Source organism: Cetorhinus maximus, unplaced genomic scaffold, assembly GCF_964194155.1.
Source record: "Cetorhinus maximus unplaced genomic scaffold, sCetMax3.hap1.1 HAP1_SCAFFOLD_154, whole genome shotgun sequence".
Lineage (NCBI taxonomy): Eukaryota > Metazoa > Chordata > Chondrichthyes > Lamniformes > Cetorhinidae > Cetorhinus > Cetorhinus maximus.
Window position 1 is genome coordinate 731,559 of NW_027596144.1, and position 22,031 is coordinate 753,589.

The 22,031-nt window shown below is 41.8% G+C and overlaps 1 protein-coding gene across 2 annotated transcripts in view; it reads left to right on the forward strand.

Annotated features, from left to right (window-relative positions):
• The window catches only part of rer1 (retention in endoplasmic reticulum sorting receptor 1), a 37,776-nt gene that overhangs the window by 9,405 nt on the left and 6,340 nt on the right, over nt 1–22,031 (forward strand). The window contains exons 2-6 of one of the 2 annotated variants that reach the window (XM_078534947.1): nt 8,235–8,335; nt 9,337–9,424; nt 11,455–11,559; nt 12,721–12,820; nt 17,799–17,877. In XM_078534947.1, coding sequence (XP_078391073.1) covers nt 9,344–9,424; nt 11,455–11,559; nt 12,721–12,820; nt 17,799–17,877 — 365 coding nt within the window. In that variant the 5' untranslated portion in view covers nt 8,235–8,335; nt 9,337–9,343. The remainder of the gene's footprint in view (nt 1–8,234; nt 8,336–9,336; nt 9,425–11,454; nt 11,560–12,720; nt 12,821–17,798; nt 17,878–22,031) is intronic. The other variant, XM_078534946.1, reaches the window with a different exon arrangement.

A 22,031-nucleotide genomic window follows, 5' to 3' on the forward strand; every position in this document is an offset into this window, starting at 1 on the left:
TTTCCCAATCATTTATATAGATTTTTCTTTTCCCACCTATTTCCATTATTTTTAAATGTATTTCCATCCATTGTTTTATCTCTACCTTTTAGCCTATTTAGATTCCTTCACCCCACCCCTACCCCACTAGGGCTATCTGTACCTTGCTTGTCCTGCTTTCTACCCTTAATTAGCACATTCCTTAGATTCAACACCTATTTGTCCTTTTGTCTATGACATCTTTTGGCAACTCCACCTATCACTGGCCCTCTATTCAGCTCTACTTGTCCCACCCACCCCCTTTAAACCAGCTTATATTTCACCTCTCTTCTATTTTAACTTAGTTCTGTTGAAGAGTCATACGGACTCAAAACGTTAACTGTGCTCCTCTCCGCAGATGCTGCCAGACCTGCTGGGTTTTTCCAGGTATTTTTATTTTTATTTCTATACTTAATTAACCTGAGTTGAGAGAATTGGTTGTTGTTGTTAGGAATTCATCCCTATTTAAATAAATAGGAGGATGAGCTTTATTCATAGACTAAACTTGCTCTTAAGGTAGAACTTGCAGTAAGCAGCACTAATGTGTGAATAAATAAAAAAAAACTGCAATTAAAGCTTGACAGTAACGAACAGTTTACTGCCATTTTAAAATACAGCCAGTTAACTCTGGTGAATTGGTACATATCCAGTAATGGCTTACAGTTAGCATGTAAATTGAAACCTTTGGACATGTTATAAACCAAATTCATGCTGTAGCATTAGCAAGAAAATCACAGAAATGATAGCATGGAGGAACCCTTTCAGTCTACTGTGCCTGTACTGTTTCCAGCTCTTTAACCCACACAGCCTACTTTAATCCTGACTCTCCCAGTACCTTTTGTATGTTCCTCTTCATGTAGTTACCCCCAGTTGGTTTGCACTGGATTAAAGTCTGTGCCCTTGTATCTATTGCCTTGTGGCAAAGCATTCCCTTTTTCCCCTAGTTGGAGACATTTCTTCTATTTGTTCCCATTGTTTTAGTATTGATACAGTCTGCTGATAACCTATTGCCACTTGATATCTTTCACACTTTTGAAAACCTTGATTACATCATTGTTTCAGCAACCTTCACTATTTTCAGAGGGGGAAGAAGCTCAAACTTTTCTAAAAGCAAAAAACTGCAGATGCTGGAAATCCAAAACAAAAACAAAAATACCTGGAAAAACTCAGCAGGTCTGACAGCATCTGCAGAGAGGAACACAGTTAACGTTTCGAGTCCGTATGACTCTTCAACTGAACTAAGGTAAAATAGAAAAGAGGTGAAATATAAGTTGGTTTAAGGGTGGGTGGGACAAGTAGAGCTGGATAGGGGGCCAGTGATCGGTGGAGATAACCAAAAGATGTCATAGACAAAGGGACAAAGAGGTGTTGAAGCTGGTGATATTATCTAAGGAATGTGATAATAAAGGTACAGATAGCCCTAGTGGGGGTGAGGTGGGGGAAGGGATCGAAATAGGCTAAAAGGCAAAGATAAAACAATGGATGGAAATACATTTAAAAATAATGGAAATAGGTGGGAAAAGAAAAATCTATATAAATTATTGGAAAAGGGGGTGGGGATGGAGGAGAGAGTTCATGATCTAAAATTGTTGAACTCAATATTCGGAAGGCTGTAAAGTGCCTAGTCGGAAGATGGGGTGCTGTCCTCCAGTTTGCGTTGAGCTTCACTGGAGCAATGCAGCAGGCCAAGGACAGACATATGGGCATGAGAGCAGGGTGGAGTGTTGAAATGGCAAGCGACAGGGAGGTCTGGGTCATGCTTGCGGACAGACCAAAGGTGTTCTGCAAAGCGGTCACCCAGTCTGCGTTTGGTCTCTCCAATATAGAGGAAACCGCACGGGGAGCAACGAATGCAGTAGACTAAATTGAGGGAAGTGCAAGTGAAATACTGCTTCATTTGAAAGGAGTGTTTGGGCCCTTGGACAGTGAGGAGAGGGGAGGTAAAGGGGCAGGTGTTGCACCTTCTGCAGTTGCATGGGAAGGTGCCGTGGGAGGGGCTTGAGGTGTAGTGGGTGACAACACTTGCCATTTCAACACTCCACCCTGCTCTCATGCCCACATGTCCATCCTTGGCCTGCTGCATTGTTCCAGTGAAGCTCAACGCAAACTGGAGGAACAGCACCTCATCTTCCGACTAGGCACTTTACAGCCTTCCGGACTGAATATTGAGTTCAACGATTTTAGATCATGAACTCTCTCCTCCATCCCCACCCCCTTTTCCAATAATTTATATAGATTTTTCTTTTCCCACCTATTTCCATTATTTTAAAATATATTTCCATCCATTGTTTTATCTTTGCCTTTTAGCCTATTTCGATCCCTTCCCCCCACCCCACCCCCACTAGGGCTATCTGTACCTTTATTATCACATTCCTTAGATAATATCACCAGCTTCAACACCTCTTTGTCCTTTTGTCTATGACATCTTTTGGTTATCTCCACCTATCACAGGCCCTCTATCCAGCTCTACTTGTCCCACCTCCCCTTAAACCAGCTTATATTTCACCTCTTTTCTATTTTTCCTTAGTTCTGTTGAAGAGTCATACGGACTCGAAACGTTAACTGTGCTCCTCTCCGCAGATGCTGTCAGACCTGCTGAGTTTTTCCAGGTATTTTTGTTTTTGTTTTGGATTTTTCTAAGTTTTCTTCATAATTCTAACTCTCAATCTTGTTATTTTAGTGAATCTTTCCTCTTTGAGTTTCTAATACCCTTTCTACACTGAGATGCCCAGTACTAAACACAGTACTGCAACTGTTTCCAAATCTCTTGTAGAAATTCAACATTACTTCCTTGTTTTTAAACTCTGTTCTCTCTGTAGCCTCTTTATACAGAATCCTGAGTGTGGCAATTCAGACTGTGGTCTCCACAGTAACACATTATCTTGATGTATCTAGAGATTTATGCCCTCCACAGTATCAGACTATTCTGATCATGGAGAGTCAGATTGTGACCTCCATAGCCCATGAGAATTACTAAAGAAAAGGGCAAAGTTCTACATTCAGTCTGTAACCTTTTGTGTTTTATGAAGAAAACTGAAAATCCCAGATTTAATCCCCAGTCCATTCTGAGACAGCTGATCTCAGTAAAGATGATACAATTGCTCTTCACGTCTACCTGGGTGAAGCCAGGATTGCAGTTCTTGATCATGCGATGGTGACACGGCTGGAAATGTGCTTGTCTACTGGGAGTTGGATCCACCTTAGCTGTGAAGGCCTCCACAGTGAATAGCCTGTCGAAGGTTTGCTCAAGAATGATTGTGCAGAGACAGGTTTATTGGGGGTGGTTGGTGTCTGTGGAATCATAGTCCAGTATCAGCACCAGTCGAAGAAAAAGTGTGAAAATTAGAGAAATATAAAAACTGCAAGTTGTTGGGATAAAAATGTGGTGTGCTGCTCAAATACGCTATACCCTAAAACAGCAGTACATGGGGGATAGTGTACCCTAAAACAGCAGTACATGGTGGATAGTGTACCCTAAAACAGCAGTACATGGGGGATAGTGTACCCTAAAGCAGCAGTACATGGGGGGTAGTGTACCCTAAAACAGCAGTACATGGGGGATAGTGTACCCTAAAACAGCAGTACATGGGGGATAGTGTACCCTAAAACAGCAGTACATGGGGGATAGTGTACCCTAAAACAGCAGTACATGGTGGATAGTGTACCCTAAAACAGCAGTACATGGTGGATAGTGTACCCTAAAACAGCAGTACATGGTGGATAGTGTACCCTAAAACAGCAGTACATGGTGGATAGTGTACCCGAAAACAGCAGTACATGGTGGATAGTGTACCCTAAAACAGCAGTACATGGTGGTGTTTGAGTTTGAGTCTGCAAAGAGATATACATAGGTTAAGTGAGTGCAAAAAATTGGCGGAGTATAACGAGGGAAAATGTGAATTTTCCACTTTGACAGGAAGAATAGAAAAGCAGCATATTATTTAAATGGGGAGAGATTGCAGAACTCGTTGGTAGAGTGGGATCTGGGTTTCCTGGTGCATGAATTTCTAAAAGTTAGTCTGTAGGCACAGCAAGTGATTAGGAAGGCAAATGGAATGTTGGCATTTATTGCAAAGGGAATGGAATATAAAGAGTAGGGAAGTTTTACTGCAGCTGTACAGGGCCTTAGTGAGACCACATCTGGAATACTCTACCGTTTTGGTCTCCTTATTTGAAAAAAGATACAATTGTGTTAGAAACAGTACAGAGAAGGTTCACTCAACTCATTCCTGGGATAGGGGTTTATCTTACGAAGAAAGGTTGGACAGGTTGGGCCTATACCCATTGCAGTTTAGAAGAATGAAAGGTGATCTTATTGAAAACACAAGATCCTGAGAGGATTTGATAGGGTGCATACCAGGAGGATGTTGCCATTTGCAGGAGAGATTAGAACCAGTGGACATAGTTTAGGTCTACTGTTTAAGACTGAGATGAGATTTTTTTTCTCTCCCAAAGGGTCATTAGTATGTGGGATTCTCTTCCTCAGAAAGCAGTGGAGGCTGGGTCATTGAATTTTACAAGGCAGAGTTGTACAGATTTTTGATAGATAAGGGAGTCAAGGGTTATAGGTGGTGGTGGTAGGGTTGGGGGCTGGGGGGCAGACGGAAAAGTGGAGTTGAGACATAACCAGATCAGCCATGATCTCATTGAATGGCAGAGAGGCCTTCTCCTGCCCTTAAATCCTATGTTTAGTGTCTTGATTCCCTCCCGCACACTTAATCACCACTTTATCTGGCCTTTTTGGAATAGGAAATGGCTGCGAAACAATATTGACGTGCATCAGATATGTTTGAAGGAAGTGTGTAGAAGAATAATTTCTGTGCTTGGATTGTGAGATTGTAAAAAGCTGCACTAGTAACATGTGTTTATCAGTGTTTTCTTTTAGCTTTGTACTCTCACTTCTCTCCAAAATAGATGTTATCATATGTTTTGAGTTACTTGAGTGAAATCATTTTAAGTCAAGGTACTTTGACCTCAACTTAAAGTGAGTTAAGGGACAAGCTTTTGCATCCTGAAAATTCAAATAGAGCCCCTTTTGAAAGTTCAACAATGTAAATTTGTTTATAGAACCTTCAGCCTTGGCATCTTTTATCTTCTGCAGAGTTCTGAGAGGTTTGCACTGAGCAATGTAAATTTATTTTCTTTTCATCCAATTAAAAATCCACTTCAGATGAAGGAAAACATACCTGAAATGTCCAAATCTCTCTTTACTCTTACAGCATTTCCTGGTGTGTGTGTGTGTTTTTTTTTTCAAATCAGTTACCTTTCTGTGCATTCTGAAGTGATTGTTTAGGGGTTTAAATGGATTGTGTGATACTTGCAGCCTTCTAATAATATATATCAGGTATTCTACTCTCTGTGGAGTTTCCTCACCAGTCGATTGGAAGATTAGGAATAGAGGAACGGGGGTTGACCATTCAGCTCCTCAAGCCTGTTTGTCTATTTAGTTAGATCATGACTGATGTAATACCTTAACTCCATCTACCTGCCATTGTTCTGTAACCTTAATACCCTTGTCAAACAAAAACCTGTTCTACTCGGTTTTGAAATTTTCAATTGACCCCCAACCTCAGTAGCTTTCTGGCGGGAGAAGAATTCCAGATTTTCATTACCCTTTGTGTAAGGAATGTTTCTTGACAAACACCCCTGAATGGCCTAGCTCTAATTTTAAGGTTCTGCCCCCTTGCCCTGGACTCTCCCATCAGATGAATAGTTTCTCTCTATCTACCCTATTAAATCCTTTAATCATCTTAACCACCTCAATGATATCATCCCTTAAGTCTTCTCTACTCGGGAATACAAGCCTTGGCTATGCAACCTGTCCTCATAATTGAACTCTTTTAGCCTCGCTATCATTCTGATGAATCAGTTAGAAATTGTTTAGCGGTGTTCATGTGGTCTTCATATGCAGAACCAATGCTACATACTGGATGGGGCTGTGCTTTTTAGAACAGTATGGGTGGTACTAGACTTTGCTAATTGTTCCATGCAGAGCTGCTTACCACAGTTAACGCTAGGCACTGGGTAATGTGTGTTGTATGGCTGACAAGTTTTCAGTGCAAGTGTTCCATCTGCCACGTTGCTGTGGGTTCATTAACAGTTTTGTTGAATTTCTGCAAGCTTTCCCAAAAATTGTTCTGCCAGAGTTGTAAATACTGTGTCTTTTAGTCTGTTATTTTTTGTAACTCTGTGTCTCGTTTAATCCTTTTCACATTTACTGATTGCATGTCCTGTTTTCCTTTAGGTTATTTATAGTTGGAGATATCTGTTTTAAAATAATTGACAGTGTTGCTTTTAAAGCATATGCCAGGAAGTAACATTGCTCTGATCTTTTTGCCCATTGTACCCTTTTACTCCCCCTCTCTTTTGCACCCACACCCCCACCCCTCTCATATTACCTTTTCCGTAAACATCTCATTGCTTGGGAAAATGGAAAAGTTCAGTAGGGGATATCTACTTCACTTTCTTCCCCTATCCCAAACCTACCAGCTGGCTCCTTCCCCCTCTACTCTTCTGAATGTTGTCCTGGATTCAGGGCAGTTTATTCCTGACCGAAGTTCCTGACAAAGCAGTGTCTGATCTGCTGTTTCAGTTTTATGTTTGTGTGATTTGCACTGTCGATGGTCCTCACGTTCTTTCTTTCAAGCCTTCCTTTTGGTTTGTTTTGTTTTTGTGTTCTCACACACGAGGTTCTCTGTTCTCTTTTTCAGTTACTGCATCTAATTCTCAAGCACCCTGGAGCCCTCTCGTCTGTTATGTTGTTTTGTCCCCAACTTTTAACACTCTGCCTTGATTTTCCCTCATAACTTGAGAGAGTGAAAACTTACAATTATATCGTGGCTTTCACAGCCTCAAGGTGTCCCAAGGCACTTTACAGGCAATGAAGTACTTTTGAAGTGTAGTCACTGTTTTAATGTGGGAAATGTGGCAATCAATTTTCACCCAGCAAGCTCCCCCAAACAGCTTTGATGTAATGATTGGTTAATCTGTTTTAGCAATATGGGTTGAGGGTGGACAGGGTCTCGGTTTAATGTCTAAACTGCAAGATGGCAACTCCGATAGTGCAGTAACCCCTCAGTACGATGCTGGAGTGTCAGATTAGATCAGTCTTCAACCCACAACCTCCTGACTTTTATGCAAAGATTGAGCCAAAGCTGACACTCAGGAAGAATGGAAGGCTGAGAGTTGTTGACCAAGACCAAGTTAGATCTGGTGGTGATATGATTGATTTGAAGTTTTGGAGCGTTACCATTGGACCAAGGCTGTCACGCTTTTGATTCATTGATTATTGATTGCTTGCTCTGTGTTGTGTATGTGGTTATTACCTGTTCCTGCCCACCACCCAATTGGTTTCTCTACCTGTCACATTGGACTTCACATGGACTTCCCTTTTACAGCCAAAAAAATTGGAATAAATTTTATCCTGGTTCAAGTCCCCTCTGCAGCCTGTTCCCTGAGGAAAATCTAACATTCTTTGCTAGCCCAGGCCCAGTTCTTAACTGTGGCACTGAACTACCACTAATTTAGTGCAAATTAATAATCTCACCCAGAACCCAGGATAGTTATTCAGGAAACAAAGTGTCACATTAGAGTAGGAGCTTTGTTGAGGTTAAGGCCGAGGCACATTACTGGTAGAGAGGAGCGAGCGCTCCCTGGTGCCATGAGTACCTGAAATAGAGGGATTTCTATTCCCTGCTCTGAGTCGGCGGAAAAAATGTTACATAAAAAGCATATTCCATTGATGTTTTATTTAATGATAGTCTTTCGACAGGCCAAATCTGCTCCTTCTCTGGTTATGTCGCAGCAGAGCCTCAATCAGCTGGCTGCTTACTAGTGGCTTTCTCAGAAAGATACAGTCCCAGTAAAACCAGCTCAGTAACACAAAGGGATTTTCATTGTTCTATCAGCAGTAACCATTGGTCTTTTATCATGACTGGTAATAACCATGGAATTGATCCCACAACACAGGCAAAAAATGGAATCCCATGTAATAAAAATGTAAGTGGCTCTGACCATTGGTAAATGTGGATGTTGAGAGTGAACCATTTTCCTGAAAAATAATTTGACTTGTGCATCAGATTTGAGACCAGAGTTGAAGTGCTAACTGATGATAGGCATATGAACCACCCCACCCTCCTCCTCTTTCCTCTGAAATCTTTACTTGTCCAATTCCACCCTGTTGCTTGAGCTGAATTCCTTCAATTGTATTTCCTCAGAGAAAGATTCCCTGAAGAAATCGGATCATTCTTTAGCTGAGCAGCATTGTGCACTTGGCAAAAGAAAAGGCGTGTCATCTCTCCCTGAATTCTCAGCCCAGGTGCAAGACAATGTACTGTCGAACAGTCTTGTCAGCATAAAATATCTCATAGTTTGCACTTTCCGTACAGCCCCGATCCGGATCTCTGGCCGGATCAGTGTATAGATAGATTGGAAAAGTTTAAACAAGTACGCAGAACACTTTGCTTACTTCAACAATGCTGTTCTAAAGCCTGAGTTTGGCATATCACAGCAACCTGCTTATTGAAGGAAGTGATTTCATTGTTGGAGTTGCAAAACATCTGCCATTAAATCAGGTACGTTAGTTGCTTTTGACCATAAAATCATCATTGCTTTGCAGTTGGTATTTTGATGAGAATCCAGCATATTGTGTATTTTTACTTGATCTTGAGGTGGGACAACAGTAGCAATGCAGCATTAGTTGACTATCCCTAGTTTCCTAGAGGGTATTATGTTAATGTCTGGGATGGGTGATATTTGGTCAAACTGGGTGTGGATGATGGGTTCTCTTCTCTTCCATGAAGAGCACTGATGAACCAGTTGGATTTACATCACAACCCAGCATCGTTTTTTCTCTAGTGCTGGCCCACAGATTTTATTGTATTCGATTTTGTAACTTGTCGGGGTGAGATTTGAATTTGCCGGATTGTTAGTCCGATACCATAACCCCTCCAACTTGAATCAGGAAGAGCAGGAGTTGGGATGAGGTTGGAATTGGTAGCGTTATCTGTTCAGGGCAATGAAACAACAATATCTTGCATTTATTTAGCACCTTGAAACAAACCAAGAAGCTTCATAGTAAGTTGTCAAACTTGAGCAGGAGTAGGGTGTGAGGGGCGAAGACTGAAGGTGTGGCGGAAGCAGTAGGTTTTAAGGAGGTATCTGAAGATGGGGCAGGATGTAACATGATGAAAGAAGGAGTTCCATATTGTAGGGACAAGGTGGGATTGTGAGCTGGAGGAAATTACAGGGTGACGCGGTCTAATCTGCTCATGAAAAGCAGTGTCCAATCTCTCAAAATTTATTCTGTTTTTCTTTTAGAAACAGTATGTCAGAAGGGGACAGCAGTGGTGATGCCATTCATGGAAAACCATCAGCGATTAGCAGGTTTTTTACACAGATTGGACAGGTAAAACATCATCCTTCTCCCTTCCTCCCACCACCTTTACCATAATGGTTAATCAGCAATTGTCTAATCTCCCAAATCACAATGGGGCATTGCTATCTCTGCGAGGTCAGATCTTGTTTCTTGTGGTTTATTAGGTAATTATAGTTAATTATTGAATAAGGGTAAACCCTACTTTTATCCAGTTTGAGAATATGAGTTGAATTTAGCAAGTGCCCAGCCAAAACTGGGCAAATATGAATGTGCAGTATTAGTCTGTAAGAGGTGTGATTTCATTGCTGTTGATGGTTCAGAGAAATTTTTTTTAACGTCCTGTAAAGAGGAGACAGATTTGTACTGGGGTATATTCCCACGATTAACTAGCTGTCATGCTGCCCATGTGGCTTTTGTGTTGGCTGGCTATTAGATTATCGAGGGAGAATGGGGGAACATGGATCTCCCAGGTCTTACCTGACATCAACACAGGCAGCTTTCAGCAGGAATCCTTGCGTAACATTCCACCTATGTCTCCTCCCCAGCCCAGGACCCCTGAAATCCATTGTAGCAACTCAGCAGCTGCCCTTGGCTGGGATCAACTAATACAGCACCTTCTGAGCAATCCTGAGGGACAGAATTAATCTACTCTTGGAGAGGCAGGGATTAATCAAGGACAGACAGTTAAGGGGAGGTCATGTCTGACCTATTTGATTGAATTTTTCGAAGAGGTGACCAGGTGTGCAGATGAGGGCAATGCATTTGACGTAGTCTACTTAGACTTCAGCAAGGCTTTTGATAAGGTCCCGCATGGGAGACTGATAACGAAGGTAAGAGCCCATGGGATCCAAGGCAATTTGGCAAATTGGATCCAGAATTGGCTGAGTGGCAGGAAGCAGAGGGTGATGGTCATGGTCATGGGGTGTTTTTGTGACTGGTTGCCTGTGTCCAGTGGGGTTCCACAGGGATTGATGTTGGGTCCCTTGTTGTTTGTGGTATATATAAACGATTTAGACTTGAATGTAGGAGGGTTGATCAGTAAGTTCGCGGGTGACACGAAAATTGGTGGGGCGGTAAATAGTGAGGAGGATAGCCTTAGATTATAAGAGGATATACACAGGCTGGTCAAATGGGCTGATCAGTGGCAAATGGAATTTAATCTGGATAAGTGTGAGGTGTTGCACTTGGGCAGGACAAACAAGGCACGGGAATACACGATGAATGGTAGGACCCCGGGAAGTACCGAGGATCAGAGAGACCTTGGTGTGCATGTCCATCGGTCCCTTAAGGTAGCGGAACAGGTAGATAAGGTGCTTAAGAAGGCATATGGGATACTTGCCTTTATTAGTCGAGGCATAGAAAATAAGAGCAGGGAGGCTGTGCTGGAACTGTATAAAACGCTGGTTAGACTACGGCTAGAGTATTGCGTGCAGTTCTGGAATCTGCATTATACGAAGGATGTGATTGCACTAGAGAGAGTGCAGAGGAGATTTACCAGGATATTGCCTGGGCTGGAGAATTTTAGTTATGAGGAGAGATTGGATAAACTGGGGCTATTTTCCCTGGAGCAGAGGAGATTGAGGGGGTACATGATTGATGTGTATAAAATTATGAGGGGCATAGATAGGGTAGACAGGAAGGAACTTTTCCCCTTGGTGGAGGAATCAATAACCAGGGGGCATAGATTTAAGGTAAGGGGCAAGAGGTTTAGAGGGGATGTGAGGAAGAATTTTTTCACCCAGAGGATGGTGGGAATCTGTAACTCGCTGCCCGAAAGGGTGGTAGAGGCAGAAGCCATCATAACATTTAAGAGGTATTTGGAAGTGCACTTGCGATACCATGGCATACAAGGCTATGGGCCTAGTGCTGGAAAATGGGTACTTGTTTGACTGGCGCAGGCTCGGCGGGCCAAAGGGCCTTTTTCTGCGCTGTAGACCTCTATGACCCTATGATTTCCTGATCTGAATATTGTTCACTGATGGAGTAGTACATTAATTTTTTTAAACACAAAATCAGCACAGAAATAAATAGCTCAAATCTTTAAAAAAATTTCTTTTTAGGTCTACCAGTCCTTCTTAGACAAGTCCACACCGTATGGCATTTTGCGATGGATTGTAACATTTGTCTTTGGCGCAGTCTACATGATTCGAGTTTATATCCTGCAGGTGAGTACGTTGTTGTAGACACCCAGTAATGACACCACCAAGCCCATTAATGTTACCATAAAAGTATTGTCGCAGTGCAGATTCTAGCCTTCATCTTCACCAGAACACTGAGAAACAAACTCCCACAGCAACCTTTTTATTTTTGCTGGGGGGATTTTCAGGATGGGATACAATGCCGGGGGTGGGAGGTCAAAGCGGTTGAACATTGCTCTTGATCTTTGTGAACTGGCTTCAAATCCAGATCAGACTGATAGGATGAGTTTCCATGACCTGATGTAAAAATGCCCCCCACCTGAACTGAGTGCAGTATTGGCAGTAGCAATAGTGAAAAGGCAGTGAAGCAAACCAGTTACTCCTGTGTTTTGAGAGGCCATGATCCTTATTGAATGAAAAATGTGGCTGTTTTGATTATTTGTAGTAGAAATTTGATTCTTGTAGTAGAGGCTGGTTTTAGATCTAATAATGTCCAGTTTCTACCAAACATTCTCATTTTCTTCAGAAAAGAACATAAGAACAGCAGTAGGTCATTTAGCTGCTCGAGCCTGTTCTGCCATTCAATTAGGTCATGGCTGATCTGTGACCTTACTCCATGTATCTGCCTTTGCCCCATATCCCTTAATGCCTTTGGTTAACAAAACTCTACCAATCTCAATTTAAAATTAACAATTGACTGCAAGAGAATTCCAAACCTGTACCATGTAGAACTGCTTCCTAACTTCAGTCTGAAAAATCTGACTCTAATTTTTAGGTTATGTCCCTGAGTTCTAAACTTCGCAACCAGCATTAATAGGATAGATAGGAAGAAACTGTTTCCGATAATATCTGAAAACTTTGATAAAATCACAGTTTAATCTTATAAATTCTGGGGAATATAACTTTAGTTTATGTAATCTCCATAATTTAACGCTTGGAGGTTAGGCATCATTTTGGTAAATCTATGCTGCAGTCCCTCCATAGCCAATTTTCATTTATAAGGTGTGATGTACAAAACCAAACACAATACTCCAGATGCGGTGTAACTTGTACATTCCATTAGACTCTTTGATTATTTTCTGTACCTGTCTATGATCTTTTAATGATTTGTGTTCTGGATACCTGGACCACAGTCTCCCCCACCCCGCCGTCTCTCTTGATGCTAATTTTCGTGTTTTTCTTGTTCAGGGATGGTACATTGTGACGTACGCCTTGGGGATTTACCACCTGAACCTCTTCATTGCTTTCCTGTCCCCAAAGGTCGACCCTTCACTAATGGAAGATTCAGGTACTGAAACTTCAGTGGATTTGTGCGAGTGAGGATTTGACGTCGTTAATTTGCAGAATTCTAAGACTTGTATGAAATTTGATTCCTTTCATTTAGCGAAATGTGATCAGAAATATTACTCGATAAACTTTTGGAAAAATAATGATCAAACTCAATTTGTATTTGTGGAGAAAAGATTGAGTGGGGAAATGGCATGATCCCGGTCTCAACTGATCGGAGAACTGGATAATGCAGCTAAAAGCAGCGTGTATAACTTCCAACTATGACGAGAGAACTGAAGGACAGAGTTAACAAACTTCAGGCGACCTGGAGATTAGAAGGGTTTATTTCTGCCACAAAGTTGTAGACGTGTAAATCCCAGATAAAGCAACTGGTGTGGGGTCCATTAACAACTTTTGAAAACACTTTAATAGTGTGTCCAGACTGTGCCAATCTTACTGGCCCTGTAACATAACTGGGTCCTGTCAGCCCAGCAGCTTGAAAATTTCCGAGTGTATCTGTAGCATTGCAGCTGGAGCCATGGTAAAGGGATCTACCAGATTGTCACAGCATAAAAGCTGTTTAAAAAGCCAGCAGAATTAGATTGAGAGTTCTAAGGGTAAATAGAGAGAGAGAGATGGTCCTGAGCTGCCTCAACCATTGAAAAACATCAGAAAGGGAAGAGGTTCAGGACGTAGGATGTAAAATTAGATCGCTCTCCAGGAGGATTCTTTTGCTTTACTTTTGAGGGGGCAGATTTAAAAAACTTTGCTGGAATTTTCAATGGAGGATTAAATGGATTGGCTACATTTCATTGTGTGCAGGGAAGGAATAGATTTAATGAGCTGAAGACACAGCGGTGTCGTCGGCCCCTGGGAAAATGACAGACAGTAATTGGTGATTAGTGTGTGTACCCTTATTTGAGAGTGGAGAGATGACAAATATGTTAATGTGAACAGAAAAAAGGAAGGGAATATACATTTTTAAAAAGTCGGAGGAAACATCAGCGAAGTGATGGAACCTATTTCGGTCAAAGAGGAATAAAAGACATTGGTTGGACAACATTGGAGATTTTCACATAGTTCTGGTCACCATATTATAAAAAAGGATCTAGAGGCACTGGAGAGAGAGAGAGTGCCAAAAATATTTGCAATGATGATGTCAGGAAGGAAAGGATGAACATACTGGATCTCGTGTTGAAAAGAGAAAACCGAGGGGGTGACCTAATAGAGTCATCGTCCTCCTTCAGTTACCATGCCCTAAGGGGGTGTTAATGACATGGACTTCCATGGATTAGTCCATGATTATGCTTGGCAAAGTACTGCAGTGATTCGCTGTTGCTTTCTGCGGTATGGCTGACCAGGAAACTCTCCTGCTCTTACCACCTGCCATCGGTGAATTGGAAAGATTTACAGGTGGATAATCAATGTTTGACCACGTTATGAACGCACCTTCCATGACCATCAAGTCCGGGAGTGGGTCTTGAACCCAGACCCTCTAGCCCAGAATAGGGAAGCTACCACTGTGCCACAAGACCTCTCCACCTAATAGAGTAGAGGTCTTTAAAATTATGAAAGATTTTGATTGAATATATACAAAGCGTTTCTACATGTGGGGAGGAACAAAATCAGTGACCATCAATATAAGATAGTTATCAAAACATCAAATAGGGAATTCAGGAGAAATTTCTGTACCCTGTGAGTTTTGAGGATGTAAAACTCGCCATCACAAGGAATCGTTAAGGCGAATAGCATAGATGCATTTTAGGGAAAGCTGGACAAGGACGTGAGGGAGAAAGGAATAGAGGGTTGTGCTGATGGAGTTAGTTGAGAAAGTATGGGAGGAGACTCAATGGAGCATTAACACTGGCATGCACTGATTGGGCCAAATGACATTTTTCTACATTGCATATTCTGTGTAATCAAATTATGTACAAATTGTTGAGCAAATACCAGTTTAGAGGGGAATGGAGGAAATGGAAAACATGGGGGTTGGCAGCAGGGAGGTGTTAGGAGTGAAATTGAAACCAGTTTTTAAAAAAAAAGCTATACAGCAAAAGTAATATGGCTGCCTGGACCTGAATTTTCAGCTTTGTAGCAGGGCCCACCCCAAAATAACATTGTCTGTCTGTCTATCCACACAGCAGGTGCTGATTGACCTGCTATGTACTTCCAGCCCTTTCTGTTTTTGTTTCAAATTTTCAGCATCTGTAGTATTTTGCTTTTAATTAATGAATGAATAGCTTTTTCTTGCTTTGCTACCATAGAACACCCCAGCAACAAAACAGGCCATTTAACCAGTGGTTTTCTTCATATGAGGCACCAAATCTAACCCCACTCTCCTGCTTGGTCACCATGCCCTTTAACATCCTTCTTTATCAAGTTTTATCTTTATTTGTTGATGGAATGTGCCAAGGTCAACATTATTGTTCATCCCTAAATGCCTTTGAGAAGGTGGTGGTAAATAACTTTCTTAAACTGCTCCAGTCCACATGGTGTCAGTATAGCCACAGTGATGTTAAAGAGGGAGCTCTAAGTTATTGAACTAGGGACGATGAAGGAATGGAGATATATTTCCAAGTCAGGGTGGGTGAGTGACTTGGAGGGGAACTTGCAGGTGATGGTGTTCCCATGCATCTGCTACCATTGTCCTTCGAGGTGGTAGAGGTCGGGGGTTTGAAAGGTATTGTCGAAGGAGCCTTGAGTTGCTGCAGTGAATCTGGTAGATGGTACACATTGCTGCTGTGGTACACTGGTGGCGAAAGGAGTGAATGTTTAAGGTGTTGGATGGGGTGCCAATTTTACCTTTTTTTTAAAAAGAACTTGCAGGCTCTTCTTCAATAGTGGCTTGTAGGTGAGAATTCCACATGCTAAACACACACTCTGAAGAAAGTTTACCCCATTACATTCCGCCACGGAATGTGATGACCATGGTACAGATCTGAAACGTTTTGGTGAGCTCTGTATGTGTTTTGTGATGTGCTCATTTTTGCTTTTCCCAAAAAGTGTTTTTAATTTAATCCTGGGTGAAAGCCCCTGTCTTTTAGTGTTCCTTATTCCATAAGGAATGGGTGAGGCTGATCATTCATCACTGTTTGGTATCCAAGTTGTGTTGTTACAATGATTCAGGGAGACAAAGAAGGTTTGCTAAAGTTTGCCCTGTGACTTCCTCCAGTAGTTCTGTCCTGCATTTTCCCAGCTGGCTGCCCATCCTCATGGAACCCTTAAGAGAGTCGATCAGGAGATCCGCCTTCCTGCATATCCAGCAACTCTTTAGGCAAGGAATCTTTGGGAACTGAGAGAGTTTTTTTATCTTTATGTTGATACTGAGCCTGCTGCAGATAGCAGGTTGTCAGTGGAAAAATTCTTTTAATGGCTTGCTGCTGTTCATGTACACCAGTGAATGGCTCTCTCCTCCATGTATGTGGGTAATAATTACAGCTGCAAAAGAAATGTCAAATTTAATCAATGAGCTTTACTTGTCTGACTGATCTGGTGCTGTGAATGTGTAGCAATTACGCTGTCAGTGAAAAGGGGCTCCCTATGGGCCCATAGCTCATGTAGTAGGGAAGAGGCAATTATTAATTCAGGTTGACTCTGTTTTTACATTCACTCTTCCTTTGTATATGCTTCCACCTGACACTGTTCCTTTGACTGATACTCTACATTTTTTAGTCTCCTGAGTGCACAGTCAAAATTTGATTGCACATGACTAAGCGTTTGCCTCAAGATGCTGACTGTTGTTGAGATACCTTTCTACAGGTACCAGCACCCCTCTGGTCGTGCATTGTGTTTGAGCCTTAACATTGGTCAACGCTGTGGCTGAGCCTGACCCTGTTCCTCGACCTGCAGATGGCAGCCAGCATGCGCTGTGGGCAGTGATAGACACTCCTCCTCCATCCTGCATCAAGAATTCAACCAGATTAGTAAAATATGACTTCCTTATCACAAATCCACGCTGACAGTCTGATCCGCTCACACTGGTGCAAGTGCTTTGTCACTCTATCTCTGATAGATTCCAGTAAAGTCAGGTAGTGACTCTACCTACTTAGTAATTGGAACTTGAACATAAATCTCATGAGTAAAAGTGCAGGTGAGATTAAAATCCTGCTTGCGACTGATTTTTTTCTGTGGCTGTAAAAACTACAAAACTACATATTTTATCATTATAACAAAATCAAAAACTAATATACTGTATATTATAAATAGAATATTTCTTGCACAGCAGTGCAATTTGATAAGCACTGGCAGAGGTGATGTCACAGATGAGACAGGGTCTGTTTCTGGATTTCACTGTGACTCATGATATTTGCCTAGAAGTGTTTTGAAGAGAAACATTTGTTAAAAAATTAACCACAGCTCCAGTTACCTTGTCTTAATTTGTGGCTCAAATGGATCCATATTATAAAACCATCACATATCCATGACAGAGCCTTCCCAAACACAATCAAATAGCAAGGAACATTGACCTGTTACCTACTCTGCTGACAGCTGTGGCTAAGTTGGTAACACTTTTGCCTTTGACTCAGGAGGTTATAGGTTCAAGTCCCACTCCAGGGGCTTAAGCACAAAAGTCTTGGCTGACAGCCCAGTGCAGTTCTGCAATCTCAAAGGTGTGCTGTCTTTTGGATGAGATATTAGAGCAAATGGGTCTAGATTTGACAGGTGGACATAAAAGATCCCGTAGCACTATTTCGTAGAAAAGCAAGGATTTCTTTTTAGTTTCCTGGCCAATTTTCATCCTTCAAACAACAGATAATAACCGTGGATAGATATTCTGGTTATTATTACATTGATGTTTGTGGAATCTTGCAGTACACAAATTGGCTGCCACGTTTTCCACAGTAAAATGGTGACGACGTTTCAAAAGTGCCTGCAAAGTGTTATGGGACATCCTGATTGTGGAAGTGCTATATAAATGCAAGTTCTTTCTCTCTCTCTGAGGCTGCTGCATCCCAACTGGTCACTATTAATATTATTTCTCTCTCTCTCCTGCCCAGATGATGGACCTGCTTTACCGACGAAGCAAAACGAGGAGTTTAGACCCTTTATAAGAAGGCTGCCAGAGTTCAAGTTCTGGTAAGTGATTTGGAGTCCAGAACAATCATCCTGCACAGTGACAGCACTGCCAGATCCAAACTCTGTATTGCTGGTCTCTGTTTTATGCTGTCTCGGACCTGGATTTTTCACTTCCTCTAGCCAGCTAACAGGAGAATATGGAAAGAAAGACAGTGGAGGTTATTAGATTTATTTTTGAATGCAGGGGCTCTGGCAGTTGACAGCTAGCCAGAGCTGCTCAGCACTGTGCTTGTGTCATGATGCTTTGCATTGTAATTTAAGCACGCTGACGCACTTCACTGGCCAACTGTGTTTGTGTTTATCATACCAAGGGAGGTGATAGTGCTGGGGGCAATTTGATATACCCATGAAAAACATTCCAATCACTTTGGACAGGAAAGAAGTACCACTTTGCAGTTTAAAATAATTACCAGCTACCGAGCACATCGTTGAATAACATAGAATTTACAGCATAGAAATAGGCTATTCAGCCCAACTTGTCAATGCATGTATTTATGCTCCACGTGAGCCTCCTTCAACCCCCACTTCATCTCATCCTATCCTATCGGCATATCTATCCTTCTATTCCTTTTTCCTTGCTTATCTAGCTTCTCCTTAAATGCATCTATGCTACTTGCCACATCCACTTCATGTGGCAGTGAGTTCCACATTCTAACCACTCTCTGGGTGAAGTGTTCATTGACAGTTCCTTCACTGCTCTTACTGGTTGTGTGGAGACTTGTACAGTGATATTTACATCACAGGAGTGCTGAGTTGATGTCTGGAAACACTGTTCGGGGCAGAAGGTAAGTAACTGTACCTTTCTGCAGCCTTGTACAGTGGTCTTGCAAGAGGATGTATAATATGTGTTATACTGAAAGAGCAATACCTTGCATTAAAGTAGCAGTTTTAATGTAGGACATCGCAAAGCACTTCACCAAAGCATAAGGGGAAAGAATGGACCTGTGACCAAAAGCCTGATTTAAAGAATAGTGTAATGAAGAGGATCTTAAGGGAGGAGAGGCAGAAGGGTTTAGGAAGGGAATTCCAGAGTTTAGAACCTAGACAGCACATAAAGTTCAACTGAGACAGTTGCTGGGGAGGCTATGAGAGAGATGCTGGAGTATGGAGTTTGTGGCATGGATTGAAGACTGTTGCTGACTCCACAGGTCTTTGTGAGCAGAATCTACTTCGGTTGGGATAATCGAGATGCTGTTATGGTGAAAAATTGCCCCAATGGTCAGATTTCCCCTAGAACTAACCAAAACAAACCCAAAGCAGTAGCCATCCGATTTATATCAACCACAGCATCCCCAAAACTCCCTAATCCTGCACTCCATACCAGGATCAGAAATATCGCCTGTGTGGACTCCTCAATAGCTTAAGGAGTGTGATCGGTTTCAATCATACCTGGTCCCCAATTAATTAGACTCCTCATTTCCAGCTCAATACACTTTGAATTTGTCATGTGAACCACGAGAATTTTAAATTAATACTGCTAAAATTGCAAGACTCCTGATGGTGTCCGCATTATTTCACTAGATATTTATTCTAAATACCTGTCAAACCCTCATGACTTTGCAAGTCAAAATTTAAGGTGTAGTCTTCAGGTGAAACTAGGCTAAAAGGCTGGGGATAATTGGACCTGGACTTACAGAGGTAATTCAGCCCCCACGTTAAGATCATATATTCTGCTTATATAAAACTTTAATTCACTATTATGTGTAGCTAAATAGAAAACTTATGGCAATTTATTGTTTGGAGCATAGCAGCTTGTCTTTAGTTTAGTCTGAGAACCTGGGACAGAGACAGTTGTACCAGCATTGGTGTGAGGACGCAATGACAGTGTGACAGGTTTCACAAAGGGATTGTTCATTATAGATGTGAACATAGGAATTTTAATTGAGATAAAAGTTGACAGTGTATGTCAAAGTATTTTAATATATTGGTAGTATGTTTGTGGAACAGCTTTGAGTTACTGATCACTGAAATCAAATAATGATTCACAATGCCACTGAAAATAAGAGCTAAGTGTAAAATGATTGCTCTGTTTGTCCATACAGCAGTAATCTCGAGACTCAGAACAATTCATTAAATGTGAAGTTACTTTAAATGTTGCTCAGAGGTGATAACATGCTATATAAATGAAAGGCTTCTTTCACGCAATGGAGAGAACTGGAGGGTGCTGACCTTTGCCTTCTGCACAGCTCGTGTCAGTGTTTGGCTAATGGAGGTAGCTCTTCAGCTGGTGTTGTCTCCTTGCCAACCACCTGGCCAATACTCACTGTGCACTGCCCCAGCCAAGCTGGCATCATTGGTGGAGGGGAGGAGAGCGGAGACCTGGGTGTTAAAATCTGTTACAAAGCACCAATGATCTTGCTGTTTCCACTTTTATACGTTTATGATAATGTTCACCAGAAATTGCCTTTCAGAACCAGAGTTTAATAGTAATGGATGGGAGGATTTGTTTAGAATTGCCATGTATTTGATGGCGTGGACACCATGGGATAGCCACAGTTCTCTGCAGCCAAGAGTAGGAGTCCAGACGGCTGTGTTGCCTGCCTGGTGCCAGTGTTCAGGACATCTGCTCTGGGCTGGAGAGGAACTTGCATGGGAGGATCTAGTGATCGTGGTCCATGTTAGTACCAATGACATAGGTGGAACTAAGAAAGATGTTCTGCTGAGGGAGTATGAGCAGCCAGGGGCTAAATTAAAAAGCAGAACCTCAAAGGTAATAATCTCTGGAATACTATCTGAGCCACCAGCAAATTGGTGTAGGGTAAATCAGATTAGAGTGTTAAATGCATGGCGCAAAGATTGGCGTAGGAGAAATGGGTTTTGATTCATAGGGCACTCGCACCAATACTGGAGAAAGTGGGAGCTGTACCGTTGGGACAGACCTCACCTGAACCATGCTGGGATGAGTGTTCTGGCAAGTCGTATAACTAGGACAGCAGAGAGAGCTTTAAAATAAATAGTGGGGCAAGGCGTCAAGTTTGGGAAGATGTGATTAATTAAATTGAGAAGACAAGGCAGACAGAGTAATAAGGGAGATGATGATCAGAGCATGGCAGAAAGGGGCAGGGTGTACAAAGCTCAGTGCACTAGCAGATAAAGCTAGATGTTACAAAAATAGTAAAAAGACAGAACTAAAGGCTTTGTATCCGAATGCATGTAGCATTCGTAACAAAACAGATGAACTAACAGTACAAATAGAAATAAATGTGTATGATCTGATAGCCAATATGGACACATGGCTGCAGGATGACAAAGACTGGGACCTGAATATTCCAAGGGTATATGATATTTAGGAAGGACAGGAAGCCAGGAAATGGTGGAGGGGTAGCTCTGTTAATTAAGGATGACATTGGTACAATAGAGAGAGATGACCTTAGTACTGGAGATCAAGATGTAGAGTCAGTTTGGGTAGAGATGAGAAATAGTAAAGGTAGGAAGTCACTTCTGAGAGTAGTTTATAGGCCCCCTAACAATAACAACACTGTAGAATGAGGTATACAAGAAGAAGTAATGGGGGCTTGTGAGAAAGATCATGGGTGATCTTAATCTATATATAGATTGGACAAATCAGATAGACAAAGGTAGCCTGGATGATGAGTTCATAGTTTTTTCAGGACAGTTTCTTAGAGCAGCACGCTTTAGCACCAATCAGAGAGCAGACTGTACTAGATCTGGTAATGTGCAATGTGACAGGATTAATTAATTGTTACAATCCCAGATGATGAAACTGCAAGCCAGATCCCAGAATGAAACCTAACATGATGGATCATTCACAAGAGTCTACCAGTACACTTTTAACACACAGAATGAAACGTTTATTAAACAGGAAAAATAAACTCTATTACACTAGACCAAAAGGTTGGAAAGATTTCGATGCAAGCACCAGAAGAATGATTCAAACTCACACTATTCTTTTTATCCCAGCCGTACCCTTACAGACACAAACCCCTGGGGAAGATTTACCACCATCTCAACAGCAAGGCTTCTTGCTTGAGCTGGTTCAGTTACAAACAGTTTTCTACCGGCAGACTTCTGAGCATTCACAAGGTGCTTTTCCCCAGCTGGTATCTTATACCAAAAAAACCCACAATCTGAACTGTAAGGTTATAAAACCTTAATAAAAATGAATGTATACAAACAGGGCCTCCAGACTCCCT